Below are 18,280 nucleotides of genomic sequence, written 5' to 3'. Positions count from 1 at the left end.
TTGAAGTTCTTCAGGTGTAGGTTCTGTTCAAGGAGTAGATTCCTTCACTCTAAAGGGGGATTCATCGTCAAAGGGAGGTGTAGGGGATAATTGCTAACCCTTCCTAACCCTGCTTTTGGAATGCTCTTGGTCCAGGATCCAAGTTTCCCTGTTCTCTTAGCTGTTTTGCCTGAGCCCTTGTCAAAGCAAAGATATGCCCAGGAATGCCGAGCATGGTTGCATAGGCCTCTAACTCTTCTTCAGCCCAAGCTGAAGTCTCCAAGTTGTTCCCCAGTGGACACTCTACAGGTAGATCTGTGGACATTAACTTTTTTAGGACCACTAACCAACCCCTCAATCTCTACCCCCCCCAGCTGAGATCAACAACTGCCATGGTGTGGCTCACAGTATTGCTCTGGGCTGGGTGTCAGTCACTCGGTACTGATGACCAAGTAGGTGCTGCGCAGGGGACACCAGTTTTTCAGTCACCATGGTGACAATGGCACCTGTGTCCCTGTAGGCCTCAACCTGAACACCATTCATTAGGGGTTGTTGCTTGTACTTATCCATATTAAGGGGAAAAGCAACAAGGGTGGCAAGGCCAATGCCACCAGAGACTAAAACAGCCTCAGTGGTTTCCCTAACTAAACCAGCCCCACTACACTTCCCAGAGTTAGCCCTGCTACACCCTTGGATTTACTATTAGTCTTCCCACCACCACTGCTATTGCTAGGGGTACTAGTTGTAGCAGTGGAGGTGTTGGTGGTAGGAGGTTTGGTGCTTTTCTTAGGGCAAGAGCTGTCTCCTGCCGTATGTCCTTTATTCCTACAAATATAGCACCAAGGCTTTTAGTTTTGATTGTGGCGTGGAGAGGATTTATACCCACCCAAGAAGAGTTTTTTTTGTGGGCCTGATGAAGACTTTCTTTTCTTTGTACCCACCTTTGTCATTAGACTTACCATCCTTCTTCTTGTCCTTGTCACCCTCTGTATGAGCTTTTCTGCTCATCCTTGTTCTGATCCATTTGTCTGCCTTCTTTCCCAATTCTGGAGGTCATATCTGAGTCTACCAAGCATTGGTGCAATAAAGTCAGACACAATTATTAAAAATATGCTCTCTCAGTAATAGATTATACAAGCCTTCATAATCAGACACTTTGCTGCCATGTAACCAGCCTTCTAAAGCTTTAATAGAACAGTCCACAAAGTCAACCCAATCCTGTGAGGCCTATTTTCTGGTCTTTCTGAACTCAATTCCATACTGCTCAGTTGTGAGAGCAAAACCATCAAAGGGTGCCATTTTGAGTATGTTGTAATTGGCTGCATCCTCTTCTCCGACAGTGAGAAGTCTATCCCTCCCTTTGTCAGAGAAGGACAGCCCTCTGAGGGACCCTCTGAACTTTACAGGGCCTCTCAACTGCAGCAAACCACTTGTAAATATCATCCCCCACCTTGTATAGGGGAACACTTTTATGCACGTTTCTGGAATCCGAGGAGCCCTCCCTGACTCTGTAATCCCTGAAACTTGAGCTGTTGCTGCTGTCACCATCGGGTGCTAACCCCAACCCCTGCCTCTCTCTCCACTGCCAAGGCCACCCTATCTAGGGCTAGCTGTTGCTGCTGCAACCTCAACCGGGCCTCCTCCAGTTTCAGTTTCCTGAGCTCTCTATCTATAGAGTCATTCCCTGGAGTTGTGCAGTGTGACCCTCAGACACTGAAGTGACATGAGTGGGCAGAAGCAGACCTTTCCCTAGTCTTAATAACCCTTTTTAGCTGTCCTCTGGGTGTAAAGGGAGACCTACCTGTGTGACTTACCGTCCCACTACCAGCTACACTAGAAGGTCTGCTAGGGACTGTAAGATTCTTTGAGGAACCCTCCTCTGTGTCTAGAATTTCAATCTCCACCTCAGTGGATTAGAGTGTACTTCTTCTTCCTTCTCCTCCTGCCCACCATCATGATCTTGGCCATCCTGGAGGAGGAGGCCCAAGAGCAGACTCATTAGGATTCCTCCCCATGTCCAACTTCCTCTCTGCACACAGCCCCTTCAATTCCTTGAAGGTCAGGTTCTCGTAGGGAGAATCCATGACCTCAGAGCTATGTCCAGCTGCAGACATTGTGTTTGTTAGGCTAGTGTAGAGCAGCGGTTCCCAACCTGTGGTCTGCAGACCCCCAGGGGTCCGTGACACATTCCCAGGGGGTCCGCAGGCCTGGGCCAGGAGAAAGGCACTTCTCCAGCTGGGGCCTCTAACAGTAACACATGCGTGTTTTTATTTGTGCAGCAATGTAAAAGCCCTCAAAGTTCAGTGTAAAACCAGCAGCTTTCCAGAGAACATAAAAGCGTCAAGATAACTCTGGTGATTAATGTACCTGCTGGAGCAAGATGGGAGTTTTGTCTAGTGGCAGTTTTGACTCATCTAAGGTAGTGCAGATGGTTAATATGCCTGCTGCAAAGAACAGTATTTTATGTGCATAGTACAGTAGATTACTGCTTTTGTTACAGAGATTCTTTTGTTGCTACGCAGTTTATAAATTACAATCATAACATAACAGAGTGAGCTATGAACTGCCATCAGAGAGCTGCATGCAAATTGCATGGCACAAATCAGAAAGTTTGTTTTTCCCAATCTCTCATTATCCTTATGCTGCTAAAAAAAAAAAAAAGGTTTGCTTTCGCAGAAATACATTCTTATTATTAAAGTCAACACTAACCATGGTTATGCTCTAAAACCTGAGTTTGTGCTTTTCCAGACCAAGCCCTCTTAGAAAATGCCTACCAGTGTTGATGACATGTAAATCCTGCACCTCGTAGTCCCCTGTAACGTGCACCAACACCCTATAGTGATATGAGAGGTGCTATATAACAAATTAATTACATGTGACAGAAAGGCTATGGCAATATGAGAGGCTCTTGTGGTTTTACTTTCATTCCCACCACATTTATGTGAAAAAAGCTTTCTCAGATCTTATATACCTAAAAAATAAAAACAGAAATCGCCTGGGAGATGTAGAATCTGACCTGAGGATTCAGCCTTCCTAAACAAAACCAAATATTGAAAAGTTAGTTGCCAAGATGCAGCACCAACCTTCACATTAAAATGTTTAGATTTTTGCATATTTTTTCAATATAAAATATTTATATCATTAGCAATTCGAGTATTTGTTTGGTGTGTACTTGTTTATTTATTTTGTGCGAATTACTGTTTTAATGTTTGAAATTTAAATTGTAAAAATTGCTTGGGGGTCCCTGGCTTCTAGTAGTGATTCAGTGGGTTTCCTGAGCAGTCAAAAGGTTGGGAACCACTGGTGTAGAGTGTACCTAATCTACCGAACCCCTAGTCTCTCAGAAAGAAGTTTAGAGGAAGGACTATGCCTATGCCCTAGCTTGCATTAACTTTAGAGACTAGATATGCAGAAATAGGCATAAAAACAGTTAGAAAACAGTGCAGTTAGTGAAAATCACAATAGGAAGAAATGGGCTTATGGGGAGCACAAACCATATACGAAGAAAGTGGAATGCGAAAGTCGGTCCCCCACCTAGGCAAGTGTAGTGTGTAGATGGGAGCTGGGAGTACTAGGAAAGCCCTAATTTAAGTACCACAACCCACCCCAGCGACCAGGAATAAATCACAGTAAGTTTCCCAGAACACACACACAGAAGTAAAGAAGAATATTGCAAAACCCAGAAGAGACTGCAAGACACCAACAGTGGATTGCTGGACCAGAGGACCTGTGGAAAAAGGGGATCAAGTCCAAGAAGCACAGAAGAGTCCAGGAAGGGCAGGAGCCCCTACCCACCAGGATGAAGGTGCAAAAGGTGAACCACCGGTGAAGAAGAAGAGTCAGCACTGCACCCAAGAAGACGAATTTGGGTTCCTGGAGGATGCAGGTGATGTTCCACGCCGTATGGAGGATTGCAGTTGGGTTTGCGCCATCGGAGTCCACCAACAAGCCTTGGCACACGCAAAGCTTGCGGTTAGTGGAAAATGCCACTGCGGGGAACCAGGTGGACTCTAGCACAGAGAGCCCACAGAAGACCAGGCAGTGCCCACAGGAGTCCCACAGGACGGGAACAGGAAAGTCGCAGAAGAGGCCCACGCAACACTACGAAAAAGGCTCCCACACCGCCGGAGAACCACTCAGGGAGCTGTGCATCGCAAGAAGGAATGCTGGGGGCTGGAGCTTCAAGATCCACGAAGATCGTGGAGGAAGGATGCCAACAAGCCTTTACAGCTGCAAATGACGCGGTGCACTGGGGTATTGTCCTGCGTGAACCGGGAACGGCTTACCTTCTCCAATTTGGAAGAAAGGACCGTCTGGACCACTTCAGTCAACTACCGTGATGCAGGATCCACACAGCTCAGTAAGAGAGGGGATTCACGCAGCCGGTCGTCATTGCAGTTGGTGCCTGCAGAAGCAGGGGAGTGACTCCTTCACTCCAAGGGAGATTCCTTCTTTCTTCTGATGCAGGCTGAAGACGGACTGTCCTCAGAGGATGCATGACTGGGGAAATGTTGCAGTTGCTGGAAGGAGCCGCAGATACAATGTTGTAGAAAGCGTCTTGTTTCTTTGTTGCAGCTTGAAGGGTGCTGAAGAGTCCAGGTGGAGTTTCTTCGGTCAGAAGTCGAAGGAGAGGATGCAGAGGATTCGTGGTGGAATCTTGCAATTATAATCTGAGGAACCACCCAAAGGAGAGACCCTAAATATCCCTGAAAAGGGGACAGGTCACCTAACCAGGTAAGCACCTATGAGGGAAGGGTTTGGACGTCACCTGCAGGCACTGGCCACTCAGATGCTCCCAGAGTTCCCTGCCAACCTTGAATCCAAGATGGGAAAACCCAGGGACCCTCTGGAGGAGCTCTGAGCACCACCCCTGGGCTGGTGATGGACAGGGGATTGGTCACTCTCCTTTCCTTTGTCCAGTTTCATGCGAGAGCAGAGACGTAACAAAAGGGGGGGGGGGTTGCTAAACCGGTGTAGACTGGTTTATGTAAGGAGGGAACCAAATGTGCGCTTCAAAGCATTTCCAGTGGCTTGGGGAGGCTACCCCTCCCAAGCCTGTAACACCTATTTCCAAAGGGAGAGGGTGTAGCACCCCTCTCCCAAAAGAAATCCTTTGTTCTGCTTTATGGGCTCAAGCATCTCAAGCAACTGGGGGGCAGAAACCGGTCTGGTAGGGGGCAGCAGCTTGGGCTGCCTGGAAACCTTCAGAAGGCTGTAATGACAGTACTGAGGGTCCTCTAAGGAGCCAGCAGAGTGCATAGAATCATACAACCAATGCTTGCAAAAGCCTTGGGGTACGATTCCAACATGTTTGAAACCAAACATGCCTATGTTCGGAGTTACCAATATGTAGCTGGACATAGGTAATGACCTATGCCCAGTACACATGTAAAATGGAGTCACAGTACTCACAAAGTCCAGGAAAATGGGCCTGGAGTTCGTGGGGGCACCTCTGATAGTGCAGGGGTGCCCTCACACACAGGTACCTTGCACCCTGCCCTCTGGGCTATAAGGCCTGCCATAGGGGTGACTTGTATGTATCCTGGTGTAGTGAAAACGGCAGTGAAAGGGTGCTTGCACCTTTTCACGCAGGCTGCATTGGCAGTCCTGCAGAAGCCTTCACTTGTGCTCCCTACGGGTGGCAAAATATATGCTGCAGGCCATAGGGATCCCTTGAAACCCCACTGCCCTGGATACCTAGGTGCCATATACTAGGGACTTATAAGGGGGTACCAGTGTGCCAATTGTGGGTCAAATACAAAGTTTCGGGAGAGAGAGCATAATCACTTGGACCCTGGTTAGCAGGATCCCAGTGAACAGTCAAACACACTGACATCAGGCAGAAAACGGGGGTAACCATGGCAAGAAAGAGTGTAATTTCCTACACACAGCGAAAGCACCAGACTGCCACCTCTCCTTTACTTTTCCCAACATACTGGAGTGACTCTATAAGGTGGCAATAAAACATCATAGAACAGCAGTCCTCCCTAACCAAGACTTTGTTATTCACATCAGCCCCAAATCTCTCGCTAAAATCTGTTTGTAAATAGGGCAAGTTTTTTTGTTGTTTTTTTAACAGCTGAGCCTGTGTTTCTTAAAATACCTATTTAGAAGGTGGAAACCCAAAATGAGAAGAGAATTGGATTTACCAATATCAACTGCTCCTTGCTCTGTAATGGGCAATGTAATTTAGAATGTAATTGATAAAGAGTCCAGAGATGCAAGGACATATGCAATTCAGAGCCTGAAGTAATAAATATATTTTAGGCCATTGCAACATCGCACAATTTGCAAAAAATAATAAGTTACTTGGCCCTTACTTACCCATGGTTATGTCCTAAAAGAAGCAGGATCTTTGGCCACCAGCTGCATTTCAGGTGCAGGCAAGCATTCTTTTGGCATGCTGTCTGCGTCTCCACTGATCAGATGCACAGAAGGTTGGCTTAATTAACTGCCTTTTTACATGTAAAAAAACAACTGAATTGCCATCTATCAAGAGAGGCACACCAGGAGGAAAATAAACAAAGTGCAATCCAGGATTTAAATCAGGCTAATTAATAACGGATTCTATTACCACTCCCGAGTTGCTACAAAGCATACAATTAGTTAAGGTGCATTCTAAAGATACTGTGTTATACTGTTTTGGGTAAGAATAATGGATGTTGTCTTTAGACCGGCAACATCAGTACTGTTTTTATTCCGTAAAAAAGATTCAAAACATGAAAATAACAAATCTAACTTTGGCATGTATGCAACCATAAAACATGACAGTTTTCTGCACCTTCATGTCAAGTGAAGGGTCTCCGTGGAGCAAATTCCATTCATATCTGATAATCCCGTGGTCATCTATGCTCTCTCGGCCATCCAAAATCACCCAGTCTGTTGGTAACTGCAGCACCACATCTTGCCCTGCATTGCTACGTGGAGGTTCATCGATATCTGTGAAAAAAGTACAGTAGATGAGAGACAAAAATGAGATATGTACATAACATATTCTGTTGACACTATTTTGAACAATATGTCAGAAATAGTGAACATATCTTTACGTGTCAGAATGTGGAACAAGGTACTCATGGAAACAAGACAAACTGCTTTATTTTTTAATAAAAAGCTGTCATAGGAAAACAGACACACTGTCAACTTAACAAAATCTAATGGAAATTCCTATAAATTATAATGAATGTGAAAGATAATTAAGCTTTATTTATTTTTTAATGTATTTTATCTGCATCAATAACCCCTAGGATAAACAGGTTTTATTTTTATGCCTGTAGTAAAGAATGGATCTTGTTACAAATCAGTCTTACTGTATAGACCTAAAGGGAATGTATCACCACTGATTTGGAGGAACAGGCAAAGTACTTTAATGAGTCTCTATGTAGCTGTCGGGGAACAATATGTTGAGAAACTATAAATTCTGAAGACAGGGTTTGTGTATAGTGAAGGGCAAAAGTGCAGTTAATCTGCTACTAAAGGTAGCAGTGAGGGTGTCCTAAGAGGGAATTGGATTATTAGTTGTTAATTCTTTGTGCTTGCCCTAATACTAGTGATGAAAAGGTTGGGTAGGTTCAATGGACGTCTATCACAAATATACTATTTTCTTCTTAATTTGTCCTTACATTGAGTGTCTGTTGGAGCATACATTTTAGTAATGCTTTTAGTGACCCAGACATCATCAGTAGGTGGCATTTTCGTTCATGTTTAAAAGCCTAATGTAGAAAGCCGCTCTGATATGTATTTTAAAAGTGTTCTTGTTTTCAGTGGTGGCAGTCACCATTGTGCCTACCGGATTTAAAAATGTGCTAACGAGATTTAAATAATGTCAATGTATATTTTAGACTAAGTTAATTGCTAGCAGTGAAACAAATTTTGTTCTTTAATGCTTAATGTGTGATTCATGAGTTTCAAGTTGCGTATGCATAAAGTGATATGCACTTCTTTGTCATATTTAACATAATTCCTTAACAAGTTTGCAATTCATAATTACATGATTTATTCTTTTTGATGATATACTATTAATGCTGAATTTATATGTTTGCATGTTATGTGTGTTGTTTTAACAAATATAATAAATGCATAACTAGGACTGCAGACCTCATATTTACAGTCATGTAGAAGTGATGAATCCTTCTTATTTTTCTAACATGAATTCTTCCAATATGATGTTCTTATGAATAGTAAAGAGTTGCTTTGTTTAATTTTACAAGACTTGTTTCTAAATTACCTTGGTTCAGGAACATTTAGGCCAGTGGACTGTACATGAAATAGATAGTTTCTATTAACATGTGCTTTCACATGGAAAGAGGACGAGTTTATCATATACCCTTGGGAAGAGTTTGTATTGTTGCAACTGAAGGAAAAATTATAATTGACTGATGGGGTCACACAGAAGAAAGAGATGACTTCAGGCCAAACCTGAGAAAACTTTGCAGTGACGCAACTCTGATTAGTTTTTAGACTCTGCTTGGATATTGCCATTTTTGCGTGATGTGGGACCACTGAACTGTGAAATCGGAGACATTTGTGTACTTTTACTATAGGATTGGACTTCGTAAATTTCAGTTAGTTGTCCCCTTGTGGTCCTTGAGAACCTTTCTCTGTGCAGCTCGTGCTGCTGATGACCTACATTGCTTTTCCTAGGAGAGATATATCTCGCTGTTAATGCTATTTCCCTTGACATGTTCTTTCTCTAATAGAACAGGGGTGTGGAATTCCTATAGCCGGACGCCTAGGACATACTGTTTCGGGTCAAGGGCAACAGGTTTTCATGTTTGTGTCCTTGGGACAAGTAGGCCCAACCCCCCAAAGTATAAACCTTTTGGCTGCCCGTTTAGAGGGAAAGGAATTGTCTGCAGTTGAGGTACTGTTCAAAGTTGTATTTATGGTTCATTAATGCAAAGCCTTTACTATTGGGGTGAGTGCTCTAAATAAAGGTTGTAAGGTCAAACTGCACTACTGACAGTGGTTTCAGTTAAAAAACTTTTTTTTTTAAAACACACGTGTTCAGACGTTTTAAAAGTTTAACAATATGAGGCTACATATAATGCTCCCATAATGCTCACTGATTAGATGCAAATGTTTGCTTAAGATTGTAAGTAAGATTGATGATTCTTTGTTTCAAAACAAAATGCTCAGAAATAAAATGCAGGTAGGAAAAATATTTTGCTAAATTACTGTCAACTTTTACATACTATTTCTTTGAAGCATCATTTAGTAAAATGAGTTGATGCATGCTAGTATTTAAAAAAATACTGATGATCGAAAATCACTGTTACCATTTTCAACAAGATTATGGAATACATGAAAATGAACAAGAACTGGCAAAGCCAACTGATCCGACACTGGTTGTCTGGCTTTTGGTTTTGTCAATGCACATCTTGTTTTGATATGGCTTTTGTAACACTTTATTGTTGTAGGAGCTGCCAGGCCCTCACAAATGTAACAAACATTGACAAAAAGCACAAAAAAAAAAAAAATGTTTTTGGTCTTAAAAAGCACACATTGCCACATAGTTTCTAGCACTGAACAAAACTACTTTGTGTGCCAATATGCTCCTTGTGGAAGAGCAGAATGCTATCACTCACTGTAAAGCTAGCCAATAGATGCATAGCGAGAAATCGAAATTAAGAAAATACATTTATCTTGGTTAACGCCAAACGTAATGAGGGGATCAATTCTGTCATGGTTTGACTCTTGCCCTAGGCAAGACTGCTGTTTAAGAATGGCAGTACTTATGTTTGTAGGTGACTATGCCTGTCCTACAACAAGTCGCAACTGTCTTCCCAACCCCCCCCCCCCGCTCACAAGCAGCACCTCACCAAAAACACAAACAGTAAAAGGTGATTTGTGGCAGCCTTTACGCATGGACTCAAGAGTGTGACATTTCAGGGAGTGTCATGGTTAAACGGAGAGAACTCCTTTCTCACATGAACAATATTTCCATCAAACGCAGGCAATGAAGAAGATGCAGTAAGGTTTCAACAGGTTTTATTTAACAAAACCACTATCTACGATAAGTTGCATGGGCTGCAATGATTAGGCTAATGAATAATGCAAGAAACAGAATGGTAAAGACAAGAGTCATTAATACAAATAACCCCACCAGCTTCCAATGACATGAAATGACATGAAGTATGAAATATGTCCTAAAATCCTAATAATGTGAACCTATTCTCCAACCTAGAAGAGAGCTAAGTGTGTTAAACCTAATCTGCCAATGCCATGTCTATGAGACAAGCCCCCAACCCTCATTACCTTGGAATGAGGTCTCTAGCTCAGATTCCGAAGGGACACGAAGACTGGGTCAGCGTCAAGGCGATGTGCTGCATCGATAGCAGCGATGGCATCTGGTCGGAATTCATCTGACTAGATCTCTAGTTGAGGTGCATTTATGCAGATCTGCTCGGACCCCTGACGTAAGTCTGTTCCCAAACAATAGATAACAAGACATGCTTGGGACAGCAATTTATGTGAACAATTCCCTCAAAGGCTTGAAGGGAGACACTACCTAATGTGAACACCTACAGTTTGTTTATCTTTGTCGCTTGATATTGACGCCTTAGCGCGTGGCACTGATAACTAAAACATTGGCCTAACCAGAAACAAATCAGCCCTCTTAAAAGATATAATTAAATAAAGGCGCTAAAACAGAGCAAACTAAGTAGGTTAAAAGTCACTAGGTGACGGGGCACGGGTCTGCAAGCCAAATGCTAAGCTAACTCCTGTTTCTCATTAAAACAAGATAGGATTCACTACAATTCCTACAGAAAGTCACAAAAGTGCACCCATGGTACATGTCTTTGCATTATTGGCTTTCACGAATCTACAGAAGTAGACCAGGAAATCGTACTCTTAGAAAATATTTGTGAACTGTATTTTAGCACGAGCTAATTTGCACCCTGGAAGAACTTCCACTTCTGCCCTTGTCAGGAGTAGATTCCCAACCTTTCTCAGTATGGGAAAACATTAGAGAAGAGCCAATGAAATCCTCAAACCATGCAAATTAGTAGGTTTGAACAGGCTCAAAGGCATTCCAGCCCTGGAATTACTACCTACTGCTTCTCTCAGCCCTAGTGTGTAGGTCTGTGGAAAGATGGCAAAATAAAGAAATTGCTACAGTAGGGCTTCAAATTGCTAATATTCAAGGTCTACTATAGTATTAGCCCTAGCATATTCAGAGAGGTTATTATCAGCACTCTTACTTAATGAGATTTCTGCCATAACGTGTCACAGCACTACATGGTACCAAAGGGACAAGTAGATTTTTTACAGAACAAGTAGATTTAAGAAGCAACCTGTCCCATTAACAAGTAGATATTTTATTAAATTCCTCACCCCTGACAGAAGCTCACATGCTGACACTTACCTATTTTATTTGTATTAAGTTTATCTTAGCCTGAGATAGATTGTTTCCCAAATTATTTATTTTCTCTTTGTAGTTTGTCCGCATGTGTTAGTCCATTCCCACACATGCATGTCCTAATTTGGTTAGTTGTAGGGATAACTCATGTTCAGCCTTGATTCTTGATCTCTGTTTAATTTGATTTGACAAATGACAACAGTCTGATTTGAGATATGTTTCTTTTTCTCAGGTTATCTCTTTAATAATATGTATTATTCATCTTGAATGCTTAATGGTGTTGATGTTAAGGAGATAAAACCTATTTTGCTGTTTTGGGCAACCAATGGTGTTGATTTATCTTTATATTTGATTTTGTGCACTGTGTACCTGACTTTAGTTTGTGGATGTAAAATAATGTCTTGAAATTTTAATGATTGGAGTTTTCCTTCATGGCCACATCGGCCATGGTATTTAAATTTGTTGGGATGGGTTTGAAATGATTGTGTATGGTTAACCACACTCTTTACTGGGTCAAAAGATCCATCGACCACGGTGAAGCATTTCAAATTCTGTGAAGGATGAGAAAATGCGTTAACAAGTCCCATAAACTCCCTAGGACAATGGCTTCACCCCCATTCAGTATACGTTTTGTCCTATTATGTTCCCTTCAGCAACGGGCTACTCAAATGATTTTTTTATCCTTTATACTTCCTCCAGGCCTCACATGATTTATTGTTTTTCTAAAATTGTTGCTTATAGGGCAACTGGAGAAGGATGCCATCCTTTATTTCTTTGCCCTAAAGCACTTTGTTACCCCCCTCAAACACCCTTGTTCGAATTATGTTTTTGGCAACAATTTGTAAAAAAAAAAAAGTGAATTGAGAATTGCTTGATTTACAGGTCTTTGCTTTTGGAGGACATTTCCAGTTCAGGTTCTGGTATTTGCTTAATTCAATGCGACCAGGACTGGACCCCTTCAGGGCTCACCATGGCAGCAATTAGCTATATTCAGTCTGCATGCCTATCATATCTAATTGCTGTGGCTCTTCAAAGGCAGATCAAAGAGCTTTGGCATTACAACCTATGTAAAGCCTGCAAGATCCTACCCTTCCATTTTACTCGTATTCCCAGAATGCTTACATTGGTGGCCCTGACTTTGCGGCACCATTCTGAGCAGATCATCCTTATAACCAACTTAACTGTAGCTTTCTGCAACGTCTGTACTTTTTACAGACATTACCTTTTCCTCGGATTTTCTTTAGGGGTCATCTCTCCTGCCACCTCCATCGTCCTTACCTCCAGTTTCATGGCTGTGTTGCTCAGCTAATCCCACTTCTTACTGAGGGCCTCTGTATTCTTTTCAGTCTATAAAAGTATTCCCATGATGCTTATTTTGGTGGAGACAAGTAACAGCAAGAGCTGCATTCTCCTTTCTTGTGCTTCAGCCCTGCTAAATCCCCTCCTAGAGAAGAAGTTGTCCTTTTCACTTAAATGCTCTCCTCCTTCCTAGTGTTTTCTCCACAGTTTACTGACATGTCCTCTCTCTGCCATATTGATCTCTGCTGTGCAAGCCCCACTGTATCTCTTCAGCTTCACACAATCCGTCCATTGAAAACACCCGCAACAAACCTCCATGAGGGGCAACCTGCTCTAATCTATGGACCTAGATGATATACTTCAGCAGGTTTACTCGATACTACTCTAATAGTTACCCATTTACATGCACATACACACACACACACACACACACACACACACACACACACACACACACACACACACACACACACACACACACACACACACACACACACACACACACACACACACACACACACATATATATATATATATATATATATATATATATATCCAGCTAAATTTGGCCAGGGCTTTCACTGGAAATTATATCCAATTCCATTCAAGTTAAGGGTGCACAGAATTGTGACCCTTCTTCTGTGAGGATGCACTCTGCGTCGGATAATTAATTCCCAAACCATTTAAAATGGTTTTTTTATTCACAGTTTGTATGCATGGTAGGGCAATAGAATTGGTGATTTATACATTGCTCAGAAGATTAGGGGAATGAGATGTTTCCTGATAGTCTTCTCTAGACATCGGGCTCATTGGTGAGGCCATCCTATGGGCGGGTCAAGGCTCTATTCTTGACTGAGCCTTTATGGCTTGGCATTTCCTTCCATGCATGTGCATGTTTTTAGAATATACATTTGCTTTTATTTTGCTGCCAATTTAAATGAAAAGCTATGTATTCGAACTTGCTTGAGCTGTATCTTGTCGAGTGCGATCTGTACGTGTGGGTGTATTTATCTACAGGTGTTCTAGACGAGTACTAAGTCAGTAGCCTTACTGATCTAACTTTACTAAAAGGCAATTGATTACTTTCTTGAGGAAGTATCTACTCCTGGCGGACGGTTGCTAGTAAGATCCCTATGGGGTCATTGAGGGTCAGCCGATTCTAAGTGCTCCCAAGCTTGTGTTAATTCTGGCGACCGTCTGCCCTGCCTGATCTCTCGTTTTAAGGCCAAACTCTAATATTCCGCCCAACATTCCAATTCCTTCTTCCAATTAACCAGCCTATGTACAGCTGGGCATTTCCAGTTCCTCATTAGCTCCCTCTTTGCAAGTCTGTGTGGGGTCAGTCAGATTGCCCTGATGCTAGGCGTACTGGCTCTTTAAATTCCAAGGAAAAGCTTGCATGTGCTACCGGTCATATTTGAAGAGTAGGGTGAAAGTGGCTAAGAGGCCAGGAAGCCTCACAGTTGACCTCCCCGCGATGTAGGAATGGGCCTACAAACATTGGCTCATAGCCCAAATCTTCTGGACTAATTTTTAGCAGAGGGAAAGCCGTAAACTCCACTGTGTCCTGGAAGGCTCAAATTAATGAAAGCCTCTGCAAATGAGGCATGACTTCAGCTCATTGATAATGAACCCAACAAAGTCAAGAGGTCAGCTGCTATGTTGAGGTGGTCTGCAACTGACTATGCTCTGCCACCTTCAAAAAACGGTTGTTGAGGTACAGGAATACTGGTATCGTGAACACCAAATACCCAGAACCAAACATAACATCTATGCAAATGCAATGCGTTCCCCCATTATGAATCGTCAGGGCCAAAAAGACCCTAAGGTATGCTGGAACTGTTGGCCAGATCTCACTGACCACGTCCCCTAGGACACATATGTAATGACCCAACAGCACAATGGAAGACTGGCAGAAAAAAACATGCGCTTGCCAAAAGCCTCAAAGCTCGGTGTCCTGAAGTGATTGGAAATGAGGTAAGATGCAACATACTGGTCAAGATCTGCACAGTAAGATTCTCTAGTATCTGGTCTTGGTGAAAGTCTAGGTCACCAGCCGCCAGTATGGGACGTCAGGCCACCTGCCTATTTACAGATGGGCAAAAACAAGGCTTTGACCAAATGGCCATCAAACAATCAGGAGGGAATGGTTAAAGGAAAGTACGGGCTCAGAAGTAGCAGACCCAGGAAATAAAATTTCTGTTGGAACACTTTGTTTGGTCTCATCTGAGGATAGCTGTTACTCTCTCTAGTGCCTCAGCTGCCTTTCAGGCCATTACCACAAGTGAGGAACTCTCTTCAGTTGGTGGTATAAGTGGCAAGTCAAGTTCTGTCTCAAGAGAGGCATCAAGCCCACTCACAATCAGTAAATCAATGTATAAGGCATCCTCAGTATTCTGATGGGGTAGCAGGCCACCCCCCATCATCATCAATATCCTGTGGTGCCCCCTTCTCTGGCAAATGACCAGAATCAGAACCAATTAGATAATTAAGCCTCTGCTGGCAAAAGCAATGTGTTGGAGGCACTGCATAAGAGTCAGGCTCCAAGACGACTACTCGCGCTTTTGTTATTTTGTAGCAGGACATTTGGCTGGGCTAAAGTCAGTTCGGGCTCCGACACTGGCATCGCCACCAGATCATCTCCCGGTGCCATTGGTGTAGAATGGAACCAGCATTGATCTCAGAGCAGAAGCAGAAGACTGTAAAGGTGTCGATATGGGCCCGGGTCCCAAAGGAAAAGATGGTGCTAAAAATGAACTCACAGGCAGTAACCTGATTGGAGGCCCCCGTGGTTCCACGGGGCCCCAAAGGTGCATCAAAGGAAGTCTGAAGTACACTGAAAATTTGCAACATGGCCTCTTTGAAGGCCTCAACTTGTTGCATTGTCAACAGCCGCCTGGGAAATTTGGGGCACATTGGTACCAGCTGAGGAATCTGTTTTGGGCCAAAGACCTCAAAGGGGTGTGGCTAACCTTGTGAGAACATCACGCCTTCACTTAGGTGTTGAAGTAGGGACTGGGTAAAGTCCTACTTTGCTTTATTAGGTTTGTGTCTGGAATTAGAAAGTCGCGGGAGAGGTCTCAAGACCAGGACCAAGTATGCTACAGTGACTTGAGATAGGACGCAAAAGCCACATCTTCTTCTTCTGTTCAGTGACATATACTTTCAACTTGTGGTCTCAGACTGTGCTTGGGTGCATGAAGGCACACTTATGGCATGAATTAACTAGTTGTGGCTGAAAGCTAGAGACCAAAGACAAACCTTTAGCAGGTACAGACAGACATCCGCTTCATGCAGACACAGCATGGTTTGAAACATGGTGTTTTGGGTCGGCCAATCATTCCCTATCACACTGGACTGGTAAAACAGTTTGAGAAGTCGTGGGAAATACTAACAAATTTGGGAGTAAAACTTCAGATCTGCATTGGAAAGTGTGGAAATAAAGGAACTGATGTCAGCAGACAGATGTGGTGCTTACATGTGACTCAGCTCCATTACTTCCAGGGTGGTGTGGCATCAACACAGAGCCACATGGCACCACCTAGTCAAACTTGGAAGCACTGCTGTTGAGAACGTTTTCCAATCCAGTCTAGTGCCTGGGGATATTCTACGGTGAAGAAACTGTGGTCAGAAGCATCCATCAGAAGTATCTTTTTGCTCCCTATGGACATATTTAAGGACATCCAAAAAAGGACTAGGAAGATGATCGAGAATTCTAGGAACACACACACAACAGCCATCACAAATGAGAAAGATCATTGGTGCCACTGGCATTCATTTTGAGCGATCTAACAATACAACCACAGCACTCAGTTCAACGGGATAGCTGACATTCATAAGGTCATACGAGTCCCAGACCAATCGTTCTTGTAGTACAAATTCTTCTTTATTGTGAATTGTTACTCTCATTCATATTCCAATACAATTCTTTGTTTCAGTTTATTGATCGAAAGCCAACACGTGTTTCATCACCAAGTGACTTTCTCAAGGCAGCATTCAGTCAGTATGCCATTATCATATGTAACCATCCGTCCCGTAGCTCCCCTGTACGTCAATATACATAGAACCAATGTATTCCTCAAAAGAAAATCCAAAAATCTCTGCCAGGAAAGCAACAACACAATCAAAGTTATGATTTAAAGGGCCATGGTAAGCCCATTGACTGTGTGTAAGTCTTCCTGACAATTCTACTGAATCTTTCGGGAATCATGTTCTTTTACCACTGCTACCCTTTATTGGAAGACATTTGCATTCATTTTGAGCAACTCAGCTTTTAGCCCAGGAACAACTATGAACCCCTACCCCCTCCCCTAAGTTACTTCTTGGGCACCTGTAACTCTGGCAGTTGGGGGAAGTAAAATAACCCAATAAAATGCTTGGAAACATGAGCGCCCTTCAAAATTAGGAATGAATTTGGGATTCATCAATTCTGCACTAATTTCCCCTCATCTACTGTAGTGAAAATAGGTAGGTTTGACCACTGACTGTGTTTCACCACTGTGCATATAACTTGTTGTTCAATGTTCACCAGTTGCAGATTACATTTTGTATTCAGTTTAGCTGCCCATTGGCTTTCTCGTGGTGTTAGACATTGCAGATGAGCTGTGTTTTACCACATGGTAAACTAAGCTTGTGTTTTTCGTATTTCTCTCACCCAATAAGAACAGTTCTTGATAAGAGAGAGCACATATTTTTTTGTTTTTCTCCAGTGCAGGTAACAGGTTGGCCTTGGAAGGGGAGCCTTGAAAGGTTGGCTAATTTTCAATGTTTTTCTTCCAACTCTGAGCTACAGTAGCCAGCATGTTTGAATATTTCCATCTGATAGGGGAGGGCATTTCAGAAGGCTTTTTCCATGATTAAGCTATAAAATAGTCGGCCCTTCTCATAGCGAGGGAATTTCCGAGACCTCGGTCAGGATTGGACGTCAAATGCCTGACACAGACACTTGTCCCATGAGGGTGGATATCTCTTTCTCGCAGTTGAACAGGGGTCGTCTTCTTGCTGGCATGAGAAAGATGAAGAGCTTGGCAGGCCCTACGGTGATGAATTTCGACTTTATTCTTTGCTTTGCAATTATGCTGTAATGTAAATCACATATATTTGCTGTGTACATTGCATTTGAGAATCATTTTGATATATTTTCCTTTTATTGCTGTGACTATTTTTAAACAGGAGCCTTCGATTTACTAATCTCCTTCATTTTTCAGGAACCTTGTGGTGGAATAACAATAAATGTCTTCTTTAAACTAAGGAGTGCATTCCAGAGATTTTCGTCAGCTCAATCATTAGTGAAAGCAAAACATCTACCCAGATGAAGTCTCCAGCTCAAAGACGCCAGATCTGCAGAGCTCTTAACTCATGGTTCCGGCCCATTAGAATAAAAACAACATCAGTAATAAGGATCAATTTAACAAGGAGTCCAGTCAAGAGATTTCAAGAACTCGTACACTGTTGTGCGCTGCTGCCAAAATCACAGCCCTCACTTGGTTTACAGGGTGTGCCAGGTGCGTTTGTGTAATATTAACACCTCAAGGTGTTTCTAGTTCCATGCATGCTTGTATTGCATTTTCTTTCTTGACCTGACAAAAAGCCTCTTCAAGTATATCGGTGGGCAGCTGCATCATAGGTATTAAAATACATGGG

The 18,280-nt window shown here is 42.8% G+C and overlaps 1 protein-coding gene across 2 annotated transcripts in view; it reads right to left on the bottom strand.

The window, feature by feature from the left end:
• The window catches only part of LRP11 (LDL receptor related protein 11), a 298,888-nt gene that overhangs the window by 233,443 nt on the left and 47,165 nt on the right, over positions 1 to 18,280 (bottom strand). For both annotated transcript variants that reach the window (XM_069234298.1, XM_069234299.1), the window contains exon 2: positions 6,761 to 6,918. In XM_069234298.1, the coding sequence (XP_069090399.1) occupies positions 6,761 to 6,918 (158 nt within the window). The remainder of the gene's footprint in view (positions 1 to 6,760; positions 6,919 to 18,280) is intronic.

The sequence above is a fragment of the Pleurodeles waltl genome, chromosome 5 (genome assembly GCF_031143425.1).
Source record: "Pleurodeles waltl isolate 20211129_DDA chromosome 5, aPleWal1.hap1.20221129, whole genome shotgun sequence".
NCBI lineage: Eukaryota > Metazoa > Chordata > Amphibia > Caudata > Salamandridae > Pleurodeles > Pleurodeles waltl.
Note: the sequence above shows the minus strand (reverse complement) of the source record. Positions and strands in the feature narration are given on the sequence as shown.